This window comes from Manacus candei, unplaced genomic scaffold (assembly GCF_025592945.1).
Source record: "Manacus candei isolate 608988 ecotype Guabito, Panama unplaced genomic scaffold, ASM2559294v1 h1tg000007l, whole genome shotgun sequence".
In the NCBI taxonomy this organism is placed as follows: domain Eukaryota; kingdom Metazoa; phylum Chordata; class Aves; order Passeriformes; family Pipridae; genus Manacus; species Manacus candei.
Window position 1 is genome coordinate 7,498,146 of NW_026138055.1, and position 15,576 is coordinate 7,513,721.

General features: G+C 47.7%; 1 protein-coding gene across 5 annotated transcripts in view; it reads right to left on the reverse strand.

Moving 5' to 3' along the window:
- The window catches only part of MTMR9 (myotubularin related protein 9), a 36,921-nt gene that overhangs the window by 10,750 nt on the left and 10,595 nt on the right, over positions 1 to 15,576 (reverse strand). Inside the window, exons 5-12 of one of the 5 annotated variants that reach the window (XR_007908414.1) lie at positions 14,924 to 15,141; positions 13,842 to 14,003; positions 11,630 to 11,771; positions 10,223 to 10,443; positions 8,624 to 8,775; positions 6,709 to 8,223; positions 4,292 to 4,351; positions 206 to 1,539 (exon numbers count right to left, since the gene is read on the reverse strand). Coding sequence is in view for 1 of the 5 variants with exons in the window: in XM_051812038.1 (XP_051667998.1) it covers positions 8,060 to 8,223; positions 8,624 to 8,775; positions 10,223 to 10,443; positions 11,630 to 11,771; positions 13,842 to 14,003; positions 14,924 to 15,141 (1,059 nt within the window). In the remaining 4 variants the exon portion in view is untranslated. Of the gene's footprint in view, positions 1 to 205; positions 4,352 to 4,470; positions 8,224 to 8,623; positions 8,776 to 10,222; positions 10,444 to 11,629; positions 11,772 to 13,841; positions 14,004 to 14,923; positions 15,142 to 15,576 lie in introns of those variants that run through there. The other 4 variants (XR_007908415.1, XR_007908413.1, XR_007908411.1 and 1 more) reach the window with 4 other exon arrangements.

Consider the following 15,576-nt stretch of genomic DNA (forward strand, 5'->3'; position numbering starts at 1 on the left):
TCCTTGCCCACAGCATGAGGTTGGAACAAGATGATCTTTAAGGTCCCTTCCAACACAAACCATTCTGTGATTCTATGACAGTCCTCACCCGTGTGTATCCTAGAATTAGGCTGGAAAAGACCTCCAAGATCACTGAGTGCATCTGTTCTCCCAGCACTGCCAAGGCCATGACTAAACCATGTCTCCAAGTACCACATCCACATACCTTTTGAACACTTCCAGTGCAATTCCACTGCTTCCCTGGGCAGCTTGTTCCAATCCCGCTCAGAGAATCTCTGTGTATGTCAAAATATGCCCCCAAAAAATGCTCCATAGAGACAGAGAGAGTTACAGGTTACTGAGAAGTTTGTATGGTTTATATTTTTCACGTTATCTGGATTCTAAGGTTTTGTGGGTTTGTCTGTTGTCTGGATTTCTTTTTTTTTCTTTTTAAAATAATATAAATCCATGTCCGAAAGACTTCAAACATAAAAAACCAACCTGAAGTTCATTAACAGACTAACGAGGGAATATTGGGAATGCAAATCAAAGGGAAGAGAGCAGGACATGTTCCAACAAGCTGCTCTGCCTCTCAAGGCCATAATGAGAGGGATCTGGGCTGGGTGTTGAGGTTTCTCAGCAGAAAGAAATCCAGGGAGCTGAAAACAGGGAGAGAGGGCAGCAAAAGGCTGATTTTAACTCAGAAGAGGAACAGCTTGATCCTCACAGCACATTATCCACCTCCCTCACTCAGACACCCTGGAACAGCAGCTGGGTTACAGATTTAGGGATGCTCCTGATTTGGAGAGCAACATATGCAGCCAGTCCCTGAGGGATCTGATTCCTCAGCAGTTGATCCCATTTCTTCCTGCCTCAAACAGTTCCAAAACTGCAACAAATTTAACATGGTGTCACCCAGGACCAAGAAAAGCCCCAGACCATTCCCACCCTCCAGGAGGGGCAGTTTATTAACACACAGTAAACTGGAAATTCCTGAGCCTCCTTTGCATAGCCTGTGTTGAGGCACTTCTCCATGCTGGGACTCTGAGCACTGCCAGGATGGTCACCAGGGTTGTTGGGAATGACTTCTGCTGCTGGGAATCTCCATCAGCAGACAAGCACTGTCCATCCTCTCCTAGGCAGCCATGGTGGCTCTAAGACTGTTCCTGTCACTCTCCCCACTCTACACCACTGCCTTTTTCCTCCCCTTTCCCGTGGAGCATCCAGAAGTGTTGCTTGTTCAAAGCTTTCAGAAACAGCCTCTCCCAGAACCTCAGGCTTGATCTCCCTCCCATCCCCTCCTACACATTCTGTGGGGTTTTGTGGTCTCATCCTGCTCCCCTCTGCCCTTGCTGAACTTGCACCCACTGTGCTTGGATAGCTGAGGAAAAGAAGCTCTTTCCAGCCTTTCAGGACACCTGGAGACACAGCAAAGCTCCTGCCATAGGGATGTGCAGTCCCTGTGGGTTCCTTGGTGAAGTGACTCACTTGAGATGACACCAGCAATCCTGTGGCAGTGGCAGGATCAGGACATCACTCTCCCAAATCCCAGTCTGGTGCCTAAAACAATAAAAATAAAAAAGGAATTGTTCTTCCAGTCTACATGAGGATCCAGCTGCAGTGACAGTCTAAGATGACAGCTCATTAAGCCATAAAATCATGGAATGGTTTGGGATGGAAGGGACCTTAAAGCTATTTCATTCCAATTCCCTGCCATAGGTAGGGACATCTTCCACTATCCCAGGTTGCTCCAAGCCTCCAAGCAGCTCTCTGTTTAAAACAAAAAGCCCAAACTCTAAAACAACCCTTATTCCTGCCAGGAAGTTTTTATTCCATACCATCAAGGATCTACAAGCCAAAAGGAAATGTTGCACTTACTTTGCTGGCATATCAGAAGTGTTTTTCATGCCAGGAAAGAGACCATCCTGGATGGTACCACCACCAACTGGGATGTGCAGTCCTGGAAACTGGGCGTGTACCTCCCTAAGCTGTAACAAACCTGAGTTTAGTAGCTAAACCAGTGTTTTTAAGACTGGTGTAACACACATCTTACCACAGTGAGTCTGTGTGTCACAGAATCACAGAATGGGATGGGTTGGAAGGGACCTTAAGCTCATCCAGTTCCAAACCCTGCCATGGGCAGGGACATCTTCCACTATCCCAGGTTGCTCCAAGCCCTGTCCAACCTGGCCTTGGACACTTCCAGGGATCCAGGGGCAGCCACAGCTTCTCTGAGCAACCTGTGCCAGGGCCTCACCACCTTTGCAGCCAACAATTCCTCCCCAATGTCCCATCTATTCCTGCCCTCTGGCAGTGGGAAGCCATTCCCTGCATCCTGTCCCTCCATCCCTTGTCCCAAGTCCCTCTCCAGATCTCCTGGAGCCCCTTTAGGCACTGGAAGGAGCTCCAAGGTCTCCCTGGAGCCTTCTCTGCTCCAGGTGAACACCCCCAGCTCTCCCAGCCTGGCTCCAGAGCAGAGGGGCTCCAGCCCTCGGAGCATCTCCGTGGCCTCCTCTGGATTCTCTCCAGCAGCTCCACGTCCTTGTGCTGTTGTTCCCCAGGGCTGGAGGCAGCTCTGCAGGTGGGGTCTCACCTGAGGGGGCAGAGGGGCAGAATTCCCCCCTCCCCTGCTGCCCATGCTGTGGGATCAGCCCAGGACACGGGGGGTTTCTGGGCTGGGAGCGCCCACGGCCAGGGCATGTCCAGCCTCTCACCCACCAGCACCCAAAGTTCTCCCCAGGGCTGCTCCATCTGTTCATCCTCAGCCTGGACTGATCCCAGAAGTTGCCCCAACTCAGTGCAGTGGTTGGGTTGTTTGCCAGCACTTTCACATACTGAGGGAGCAGAATTGGAGCTTTCGGAGCAAACCCTCCATTAGCTGAGCTGCAGCATCAGATAAAGTATCTGAATCCATCAGCAACACCCTCACAGCAGAACATCAAAGGATCATCAGCTCAGCTCTGAAAGACAAATGCCAGGGGCTTGTCATGACATTCCCACAGCAGGGGAAGCTGTGAGCAGCCAACACAGCCCAGCATCACCGAGTTTCAGCCCATGTGCAGTGGTAAATCCTCCTCATTGTCTTCTCTCACTGCTTGGAGGAAAAATAGGCAGCATGGAAGAGAGTCCTGCAGTGGCACTAAATAATAACACTTGGGTTTTCAAAACAGAAATGCCAACAGTCTCAAAAAAAAAAAAAAAGAAGTTGAATAAAACCAAATTTCAACACTTGGTCAGATGGACTCCTGATACATGAAGTGTCCAAGGCCAGGTTAGATGGGGCTTGGAGTAACCTGGGATAGAGGAAGGTGTTCCTGCCCATGGAGCTGGATGGTCTTTAAGGTCCCTTCCAATCCAAACCATTCTATGATTCTCTAGTTATTTTCTCCCTCCCCTCCTAAAATCAAGCTTAACCCAGATCAGGCTGCCTGATCACAGCTGAAAGTATTTTAAATAGACCTACTCTGTTTCACCTGGGACTTTTGGAAACGTTTTGCAAATAGAGGGACTGAAAAATCAATCTTTTCACATCAAAACCTTCAGCAACTTTCCCTGTGTTATCACACAGGGCTGCACCCCCCCCCCCCAGTCTCCATCTGCTCCAACACCAAAAGCCACAAAAACTCACCACCTTCCCAAGGAGTTGCAGAGACCAGAGATGACACTGCAGGGAAACAGAAAGCCCAGTGGTTCCCAGACTCCTGACTCACTAGCAGGGAGAGATCCAGGAGCTTCCACAGCTCCCAGCCTCCATTTCCCAAGAGCTGTTTGTTCTTTTTTTGTTCCTTCCCCTGGCAAGTGCACCACGGTACCCCATGTCCCTCAAAAACAACAGGTAACTGTGACCCCAGGTCTATGGATGGACTTCATAGTCACAGAACAGTTTAGGTTGGAAGGAACCTTAAAAACCATCTCATTTCAACCCTCTACCTTGGGTAGGGACACCTCCCACTATCCCAGGTTGCTCCAAGCCCTGTCCAACCTGGCCTTGGACACTTCCAGGGATCCAGGGGCAGCCACAGCTTCTCTGGGCAACCTGTGCCAGGGCCTCACCACTCTTACAAGGAAGAATTTTCCTCTAACCTAAATCCCCTCTTTTAGTTTAAAACCATTCCCCCTTCTGTCACCATCTCCCTTCTGTAGGGCTTTGCTTCAGTCCAAACCCCTTTCCCTCTGAATACCCCTGCCTCTCTGCCTTTGGAGAGTTCAATACCAGCAAAAAACCTTGGCCAAGCTAATTATTTATCCATCCTGTGCAGAGCTGGTGTCCAAGGACCAAAACCTTGATATCAGAGCTCTGCCAGCCAGTCACAGCCTCAGGGTCTCAACTTTCTCCTTCCATCCCTCTTCTACAATCACAGAACCTGTTCAGCTGTAAAATAAAACACACATGAGCTGAAAAGAGCTAAAATTTCAGGCAAGAACTCACATCCAGGCCACACACACACCGTGGGAAGCAGACACCACACCAATAAAGATTCAGCACTATAATTAAAGAACTTTTTAGTCTTCAAGATTTTAATTTAAACAGACACATCTACTATATTCTCACATATCTACAGCAAAGTTTACAGCCACTTTGTATCTGTTTTTCTCCCCCGAAAGGGCTGAACATTGAGCCATGATCTTTTTTCCTCAGATTCGTTACCTTTTTTTTGCAATATATTCCATACCACAGCAGCTGGGGTTCTGTACACACACAGCATACACCTAAAACAGCACAACTCCCAGCCCTGCTATTGCAATTTGTACAAGAAAAATCAAGACTGATGCAGCAGCCAAGTCCAAATAGCAATTCCAGATGTTGGGACAGCAGTGCACTCATCACTTGAATTGGCAGCAGTGAACAGATACAGAGCACACACCACACAGTGCTGCTATCACAAAATACAGGGAGTGCTGGGATACACCTTTCCTCCTCCCACAGGAGCCTGGACACACAAGAGCACTTCCCAAGGCTGGAGCAAAGCACACACGAGACACCAAAATGCTGTACAGTGCAATTTGAAGTTCTATCCTATGCAACAGGAGTGCACTTCAACCAGTGCCACATTCAAGAGTTAGATCAATACAATCAAAATATTGAAGGTAAATAATTCCCTTATGAAAACTGTGCAAGTTAGTTCCTTTTCCCTTCTTCTTTTTTTTCTTTTGGTAAATGGCAGTGTCCTCATTGACTGACCCCAAAATTTGGAGGTGGGGCCCTCAGTGTCCAGCTTGTTCCACAATTAGTGTGTGCAAAAGAGCAGAAGCAGGGGGTCAGCAGGGGTGTAAGGCAGTGGCACAGGGAAGAGCCAGAGCTGGGCACTGCCACAGCACCTGGAGCTTGGGAAGACACTGGGAATCTGCAACGGGGGTGTCAGGGACTTCAGGGGGCAGGTGTCCCCCTCTGAGAGGGGGCAAATCCAACATCGATATTAAATACGTGATTAAATATGGGAGACAAGCAGGGAAGCAAAGACTCGGAGTGTTCCGCTGTGTTTCACACCAGCAGCCACCAGACTGGTGCCTGGGAAGCACTGGGAATGAATGGAAAGGTTAAAGGAGAACATGGAAGCAGCCTGACACAAGAGCTCTGTGAACTGTCCTCTGCCAGGAGGAGTTAAAACACCACATCGTGTCCCAACTCCATCACCTGCAACACCTCACAGGGCTGCTGCAGGTAACCTGTTTGCAGGGACAGGGATTATGGAGTGAACTGCTGGAGCTGCTCAGGGTGACCCCAGCACTTCCACACAAAGGCTGGGATCCACCAAGCCAAGGCACACACAGCACTTGGGTGTGGATTCAGCCCTGAGACACAAGTGGAGGATGGATTAAATGCCAGCTCAGAGGGAATGTGCTGCATTTTGTTGGCTGTCACAGCTGGTTTCCCAATTTCCTGGGATGCCTGCAGTTTGCAGGAGAGGCTGGAGGAGCCAGGCAATTAGATCCCAAAAAAACCCCATCTCTGCTTCTCTATTATTTAGCTCAATCTATAATTACTGTGTTAGGAAATTGCATAACCTTTAAGGGTGTTTTATGTATAGCCTATTACAAGGAAAACAGTGCCTTCTGCATCCTTCCCATCTGGCTGGGGATAATGGATTTCAGATGTACAAATCCTGAACTGGGCAGGGAAACACCACCCAGGGAGGTGCAGATCCCACAGAAATGATTTTAAAGGGTGAACAGTCATTTTAGAGTGCTTATATTAACAACATACCCAGAGGTATCTCCAGCAGCCAGATCTGGAGGTGGGAAGAGGGAACAGCCAAATTGTGCCTCCCCTGTGATGCAGGACAGATCACCCTGAGCAGCATTCCCTGTGTCAGACTTGATTTAGTGAACAAAACCATCACTCTCCAAACCTAAAAAGAAATCAGTGTTACAAGCAGGGAGAATTACTTTTCTGCCTTCAGTGGCTTAAAAGGGATCTTGGTATTTTTTCATGACTTTAGGGCTAAGTTTAGGTTAGTCAAGAAGAAAAGAATTAAGGAAATAAAGAGTGAACAAGAGGCATTAAGGTAGCACTTAATCACTATAACATAATTTTATATTGCTTCCTTGGTTATAGGATTTCCTTAGAATATATTTAGTGGCCACATGATTTTTGTAGATCACTCTCCAGCTGCTTCTACGACAACTAAAGATCCTGCATTTTTATCTGTGTGAAAGTGGCTTTTAAATAAAGGCAGCTTCATTCCCCAAACTGGAAGCTCAACAGTTTCCAAAGAGAACACCACTGACCTCTTGCAGCTCCATTTCAGTAACAGCAAGATTTCTGGATAATCCCAGCCACATGTGCTGCTGTTAATTCAACTCTTCTCAGTCCTGTCCATCCATGGAATTGAGCTGAGAAAATGAGTATTTCAGACCTACTCTTACCTGTCTTTTGAAAGGAGAAAAAAAATCGCTAAAGAAAACTCTGATTTCATAAAAGCAGATTGAAGTCGCAGAAACAGGAAGAGCAGCTACAAAATACCAAGTTAAATGGAAAAAAAAAAGCTTATCCCTAAAGTCTTTAAGTCATTTTAGCAGCTACAAATCATCTAAACTCTGAGCATTTCTGTAGTGTGATGGCCTCTTAATCTGCAGCAGATCTGAGGTCACCTGAACTTCCAACTCCTGCTTTTTTGAGGTTTCACAACATGGATATAAGAGCACAAGAGGGAAAAGCACATCAGCTGGAGTGCTTTGCTGAGCTGTAGATGCAATGCTGTGAACCTGGCCAGGTGTCCAAACCCAGCCAGGGGACTTGGAAATTCCAAGAAGGCAGCTTGGATCTGGGTAAAAGGACAGCTCTGAGCCCCTGTTCTGCAAGTGAACACCTCCAGCAGCTACCAAACCTTTTTTGTTTTCCAGGCAGAATAAAAGAAGCTTGTTATTTCTTAGGAGATATTTATCCATGAGGGACAATTCCACCTGGAAGTCATGGCTTAAACATTAGCAGCAGAATCCCTACTTCAGTTCTGTATTGCACTGAAAAGTCTTGCTCTGGTTTGGTATTTAAATTTCTGCTCCCAAGCCAATGCTGAACACAAAAACCCAAGTGTCAGATGTGAAGGCTACTGAGAGAATTGTGTAGACTGGCAGAAACTGTAGTTAGATTTTAACAATTTCTAGTTTTTCTAGGAAACTAAAGAACTAAGCTGCCTTACCTACTCTTGGGGAGAAAAGGTGCTTTCAGACAAAATGCCTTTACCTATCTATGTAGAAGTCTGTATTTTAATCCTGTGAGTGTTTAGACAGTTCAACAAACCCAGAAAAAGTCCAAAATAAATTGGAGACATCCTGTCTCTTGGCCCATCCTGGTCATCCACACAGTTGGAGGTAAAGAGTTCCAGCTCCTGCTGACACTGTACACAACGTTGAGACAGAGAAGCGGCCAAGAGAGGACACTGTGCCCAGCTGTGTCTTCTGTAAACAAAACAAAAATCCCTCCCAGGAGAGCAGGGAGGTTCATAGTGTGAAGGTTTCAGCAGTGGGAGGGCTGAGCATAGCTGGGCCCAAGGGCTCAGCAACACATGCACTTTTCCATGTTCAGTCTTTAGTGTAGAGGGGGCTGGAAAGGAAGGACCTGAGGCAAAGCCCGGGCAGCTCACGGGTTGTGCTGCACCCTCACAGCCGCCTCCAGCTCTGCCAGCTGCCTCCTCAACACCTTCACCTTGTCCTGGAGTTCCTTGTTATATTTTATAATCTTCACCATTTCTTCTTGGGCTTCCTCCAGGTACTGGGAAGGCCTGTTCCACCGGAGGAAGACACCTGAAAGCCCAGAGCAGACAGGTCACGAGGGTTTCTTGTTACAAGGAGTTCATATTCCATCAGTTTACAAATTCTTCCCCTGCCCTCCCCCCTAAACAGCCATTAAAAATACTGACCCTCCTCTCCAAGTTCACCATTCTATTAAACAGGGTTAATAAAAGGAAAAATGAGGGGGTTCCATTCTTTTCCTCATATCCTGATCAGACCCATCCATGTCTCCCCACTTCCACGACAGCCCACTTTGCTTCACTGTTACCAACTCTTCAGCACCCATGGGATGAAGAAAGTTCCTGCAGCAGGGAACCCACTGCACATGGATTATCCAAAAAGGTCAGGAGAAGCTTTACAAGCAGTCCCAAAGTAGATATTGTCTGTAACAAGAAGAGCAAGCCTGGCTTACCTGCCCAGAGTTGTAGGCTCTGTGGGGCCACGGCGGGCCAGATGACCAAGCTGTTGGCCTCGTAAATGGGATTCTGGAATTTGCTCAGCTCTTCATTCCTGTTCACCCAGGACCACAGGGACATGGTCTTTTGAGGCAGCTTCAGTTTAGCCCTAAGAAACCCACAGGAGCAAGTTAGTTTTGTACACTTTGATCCGTAAAGACTGTTTTAGTCAGAACCACACAGACTAGAAGGCCACAAGTTTCTCAATATGCCACTAGCCCAGATAATTCAGGACAATCCCTTCAGTACCTCTCACCATAGTGGCACAGGGTGCAAACCTAAAGCAATTTACTCAACCTGGTTGATTACCATTAGTTTTGAATAAAAGATGGGGAAATAACATTTATAAGTTGTGTGGAAGTTGGCTGCCTCCTGTCCAGGTGAAGGATCAGTCACCTCCCCACAGTGGTTCGAGTGCCAGGTTTTGAAAGGCAGAGCTGGGAAGTGGGATGGGTCTGCACCAGGGAAGGATGGAAATGGAATTCTTGAGTACATAAAAGCAGTGTTACTGCTGGAATTGTGCAATGGGCACATCTGACAGGTCCCTCTGGTGGCAGGAAGGATCTAAGCACACAGGGCAAGCAGTGCTGTTTTCCTGGGGCAACCCCACCACAAGGAGTTACACAGGGATCTCTATTCCTTAGATTGCAGCAAACATCCTGCCTGCACTAGCAAATTGAACTGCCAGCCAGGAGGAGATTCACCATCCCTGTGAGTGCTTCAGACAGCACAAGCTTCACATCAGACTTCAAACCCTGTCTGTGCTCTCAGGCTGACGGGCTCGAATGTGACAGGCAGGTTATTACATGTAACATCCAATACTCTTCCAAATTCCATCTTATTGGTTTCAAGTCTAACTTGGTTTTGCAGATGACTAGTTCAGCAGCCCTGCAGAAGGCAGCAGAGTCTCTTCTAAACCAAGATGAAGGGCAGAGAGGTTTATAGGAAGCTTTAAATTGCCTTCCTTATCTGTAATATCAGTTCGGTTTTTCCCTTCATGTTCAGTTAAGCAGGAGACCATCAGACATGGTCTTACTGGAGTCAGGAGTCCTGAGGGCTGAACTGTTAACCTCAAAACAGGAATCCAACCTCAAAACAGGAATCCAAACCTCTCTGACAGCTGTGGGAGGCTCCAGCCCTCCCCCCGTTTGCTACTCCCAGTAGCCCCACTCAGGGCTGGACCTGGGGGTGTCAGGACCACCAGGCTACAGAGTCATGTTCCTCCCTGACAGGTAAGGACCAGACTTGCCAGCTTTGGCTTCTGATGCCTTGACCTTCTCCTCCAGGCCTGCATGGACAAGTTTGCTTCCCACAGCCATGACTCACGTCAAACTCCAGCTGTTTATTCTTTTATGGAAGAGTTTCTGTGTAAGAGACTATATAAACTGGGAATGGGTGGGGATTTTTGGCCAGGTTGGAGCAACCTGGTCTAGTAGAGGGTCCCTGCCCAGGGCAGGGAGTTGGAACGAGATGATCTTTAATGTCCCTTCCAACCCAAACCATTCCATGATTTTTTGTCAGACACACAAGGGTTCAAATCAAGCATCCTTACCAACCTTTCACTTTCATTGTTTCCCAGGAAAGTCCCAAACTGGGAAGCATAAGCATGTTCAAAGAGCATGATGAGGAACTGTTCATTGAACTCGAAGGAGCAAGGGAACTGCCGAAGGATCTGCCACACACAGTCCAGAAAGAGCAGGAACACCGGGGCCTCCCACTTCTGTTTGCTGTTGGAATAGGCTGACTGGGCACAGCGCTGCTGGAAAGGGTGACCAGCCTGTGGGAATCAGAGGAAGCATCACACACAAAGCAGTGGCATGTGGGTACATGCAGCAAAAAAGACCTTAGAGACAGTTCTGTCTATGTGACCGCGCTGTTATTGCTCAGGCATCCAGTAACAAGCTGCTGGTAACCATTATACCCCTCACTGCTGAGGCCTCACCTCAAAACCCTGGGGTCAGTTTTGGGTCCCTCATGACAAGAAAGACATTGAGGGGCTGGAATGTGTCCAGGGAAGGAAATGAATTTGGGGAAGGGGCTGGAGCAGCAGGAGTAGCTGAGGGAGCTGGGGGGGCTCAGCCTGAAAAAAGGAGGCTCAAGGGGGACCTTCTGGCTCTTTGCAACTCCCTGACAGGAAGGGGGAACCAGGGCGGGGTTGGGCTCTGCTCCCAGGGAACAAGGGACAGGATAAGAGGAAATGGCCTCAAACTGTGCCAGGGGAGGGTGAGATTGGGTATTAGGCAAAATTTCTTCATGAAGATGGTTGGCCAGCCCTGGCACAGCTGCCCAGGGCAGCAATGGAGTCCCCATCTCTGGAGGGATTTAAAAACCACATGGATGTGGCACTTGGGGACATGGGTCAGTGGTGGCCTTGGCAGTGCTGGGGAATGGCTGGACTCAATGCTCTTAGAGGGCTCTTCCACCCCTAACAATTCTGTGATTCTGTGACCAATTTGCCTGCCTTTCCCAGGCTGTGTTCACAGTCTTGTATTTGATCAGGGAATGTGACCAAGAACAAACTGATGTGGGTGCACTGAGGGGCCAGACTGCAAAGGTACAAAGAGCAGAACTAAGGTTTTGTGGTTTAGTCTGAACAAGGCTCTGAAGAGATGGAAGAGATGGAACCTGGTCTGGGGGAAGGTGTCCCTGCCCATGGCAGGGGGGGTGGAACAAGATGATCTTTAAGGTCTGTTCCACCCCAAACCATTCTGTGGTAAGAGATGTCCACCCTGAGCACACAAAACAGGCTGTTTCCCAAACCCAAAAAACTGCCAGGAGAGGCAGAGGCCCCACAAAGTGCCAGAGGTACAAATGACTCAGGGAATGATGCTGCTCTGAGGACAAAGGCTGTTCACTCCAAGCAGGGTTGCAACAAGGCCCAACCTGTTTGCTGCCTCTCAGGCTATTTCCCAATCCAGCTGTCACTGGAACAGATTGCCCTTTTGTCCAGAGGTGTTTCTTACCTGCAGCCACTCTCTCACAACAAGAGACTCAAAGCCACGGATGGTCCTGCACCTTGGATCCAGGATAATCTGTGCCAGAGAAGTGACCTGGAGCGTGGAATCAGTTCCTTCAGTCCCATGGACTAACACTGATGCACCTTCCCTGGGAAAGAAAGAGGTGGGAAGGGACAAGAGTATGAATGAGCAGAACACATCCCAAGGGCATACACATTCCAGAGGATGCCATTATATCCCATGGACACCAGTGCTGACAATGCTGAGGTTTTGCTGTCTCTTTACCACCACATCCCTTAAGGAAGCATCCCACCTTCTCACCTGGGTCCTCACCAACACTAACCAGAGCTCTGCATCATGAAAGGCTCAGTTTCTTGCTAAGCAGTCTGGAAATCCAGGCTCTTTGTCTTGATCTCACAGGCAGATCTCCTTTGTGGTTCTCACTCTTTTGGATTGGTACCCCTGTGAGTTATAGCTGGGAAATGCAGCTCAAAATGAGCTTGTGTCATTCACCGTTTTGCTCATTACTCTCAAATCTTCCCATAAGCACTGAAATGAAGATGTATCACCACCCAGATGCTCTGCAAATCAGTATTAGGAGGTTCTTGCTCAAACCTGGGTTTAATTTGGGCCTCAACTGAGGTTCTCTACTGCTTCCTGAAAAGAGGTCAGAGCCAGGTGGGGGTCGGTCTTTTCTCCCAGGTAACAAGTGAAGGGATAAGAGGAAACAGCCTTAAGTTGTGACAGTGGAGGTTTAGATTGGCTGTTAGGGAAAGTATCTTCACTGAAAGAGTGGTAAGGCTTTGGATCAGGCTGTTCCAACCCCCATCTAAGCTGGCCTTGGACACTTCCAGGGATGGGGCAGCCACAGCTTCTCTGGACAACCTGTGCCAGGGCCTCACCACTGTAATTGCACAGAAATTCTCCCTAATACCTAATCTAAACCTTCCTTTCCTACCTAATCTTAACCTTTCTCTCTTCCTCTCACAGCAGTGACAGATAAAGCACAATTCCAAAGGCTGCCAACCTATGCCCTCCTCAAAGTGGGGCACAGCAGGATAACAGGATGTTCCCCTTTCACCTTTCAGGCCCCAGACCTTCAAGATGCTGCAGGATCTGTCCCAGCCATTCCTGCCCATGGTAAATAATGGAATCATCCCTGTCAGTTCACCTCTGACCTCCAGGCCGTGAGTGAGGCAGGTCAGGCACCTGACACAGCTCCAGGTAAACAGAAAAAGCAAAGCTGAACTTAAAAATGATGAAATCAGCCACTGTCCCAACAAGCCAGAATGGTTTCATCACTGATCTTTCTCATCATACGCATGTAGGAAAGAATTCCAGACAAAAGTATTGATCCAGAGCAATCCTTTTCTGGCACAGTCAGTAATGAAACCAGCACTGTCAGTGCTTTCAAAAAGCACAGAGCTCACGTTTTAAGTGCTCTGATGCTGTTTTACCACTAAGACAGCATTCCAGCCTGCCTGTGTGCCTGCAGAACACATTCTCCAGCTGGTATGAAAAGCCAGGTTTTCCCTGAATTTTTGGATAGGCTTTTTCTGCTCAGAGCCACAAATAAAACACATATTTAACTCCTTCATCTGGCCTTACAAACCCTGGCACCTGACAGGGAGGTTTGGCTCTCCAGGCTGAGGTCTGAACACAAGTCAGCTGAGTCAGTAGGATTTGTGACAGAAATGTCAGGTTAAGAGAGGTCATGAGCACTTAGAAGGGATGAGCAGGATTGCTTAGGGATGAAAATGTAAGAGGGGAAAAGCACTGGGCCAATTCCTGGGGAAAACAAGGAAATGCCATTGGTTTAACCTCTGTAAGTGAGGTGGGGTATTGGAAACTTTCAGCTGAAAAGAAAAAAAAAAAAAGGACTTTTTGAAAAAAAAAAATATCAACCCTGTGTTCTCTCTTTACTCTCAAACAGCATTTCAGATGGGCACATTTTAACCTAAACCTTCAATAAAGCAATCTGAATCAGACTGGTTTCATCAGACATAGGAATACACCTCAATTACATAATTTAAACCCTATTCTTAGTCGAGGTTGCCTCCCTCAGCATGATTTACTGGAGGAACATTCCTTCACCAGGATGATGAAACAGCATCTTGCATGAGGACGAGCCAGATCGTGGAGGGCAGTTATTAATACTTCCAGAGGTATCTAATGACAAAATGAATGAGAAACTCAAGCCTTTCTGCAAGAGATTTACCTGTCAATGCACTGAGCAGCCAGACAAGCCGTGGTCAGGATCTCCTTGACATGAGTCAGCCAGTTGGAAGCTTCCAGTTTACTGAGCCAGCGGTCCATGTTGTGGGACTGGTCATTACAAGCTTCCACCAGTTTGATGAGGCTTTCCTGCAGGATATTAAACCTTTGGGAAAAGGAAAATGTTATTGGAGACATAAGAAGTAACACAGGAACCAGGATATGGATTATTTAGTGTTCATATACTGTGGTTTATTCATTCTTCTGTTTGATGCTTGTAGAGCTGTAAAATAATCAACAAAAATTTAAGTTCGAGTAAAAACTTTAGAAGCAAAACCAAATACTTCAAAGTAACAGCCAGGAGATTCCTAAATTAACTCCTCAGGAGCTGGTCTACACAGTGATGAGGGGAGTGACTGCTTTCCAATATCTCCAGTTAACATTACTGCACATCTGTGTAGGAGGATTTTCCAAAATTAGGGTTAAGAGAAATTGAACAAGGCCAAGCTAAAAGTCTATTTAATTTAGTAACTTGTCCCTAAATGATCAAACAACATGAGATGTCCAGTGAAAAGTACTGGCTCATAGAATCACAGACTGGTTTGGGATGGAAGGGATCTTAAAGCTCATCTCATTCCCCCGGGCAGGGACTCCTTCCACTATCCCAGGTTGCTCCAAGCCCTGTCCAACCTGGCCTTGAATGCTTCCAGGGACAGGGCAGCCACAGCTTCTCTGGGAAAATCCTCTGGATAAAACTGTGACTGTCACTGCCACAGAACAAATCCTCATCTGCAGAAGTTTTCTGGCTCCTTCCAGTGCGAAGGGAACACAGGAAGGCTGGAGTGTGGCTATGGCTGGCACAGGGAGATGCCTGATGCCTGAAACCTGCAGCAGGTTGTTCAGAACAAGGAACTGAAACCCAAATAACCTTTATCATCCACACATCCTGATTTGGCCATAAAAAGAACATGACCCTGCTGACAGGAACCAGCATACACAACTCTTCTTACAGAGCAAAGACTTCATGGAGCAACCACAGCCCTGACAAAGCCAAGCCCAGGGCAGGGCCTGTGTGATTCCACTCACCTCTCGATACCCTTGTGAATCCTCCTCCACTGGGGATAGTGGACTTCTTGCTCAAAGCCCCCTCCTTTGGCCCTGGCCTGCTGGGCCACATTCAAGGACCTGGTGTCAATGATGTAGCCACGTTTGCCAGGCCGGAGCGAGGCGTTGATGAGCTTCTCGTCCTCCTTGCAGCGTCTCCCGTTCGTACCTGTAAGGGGTTGGCTGCTTCTCATCATGATCTGGGGAGACACAAAACCAGGAATTAGGCACTGGAAATGGAGGGAGTTCAGACTGAAAGGCACCAATCACTTGAGCTCCAAGCCTTGCCCTGAATCCCTCAGGTTTTTTTAAGTCCAATCTTTTGCAGGAACTGAACGTATTTAAAAACCAAACTACATATCCTCGAATTGAGGATATCTGGCAGGTAAAGTTCTAAATTACAGATATCATCTTAGGGGCTTTACCCCTTTAATTATGCCTGAAATACCATCTTTGTGAAACTCTGAACTGGCTTCCTGCTGATGGCTCCTTTATAAACCTTGGAAGTGTTATAAATCCCTGGAGGTGTTCAAGGCCAGATTGAATGGGGCTTGGAGCAAGCTGGTCTACTGGAAGGTGTCCCTGACCATGGCAGGGGGTTGGAACTGGATGGTCTTTGAGGTCCCTTCCAACCC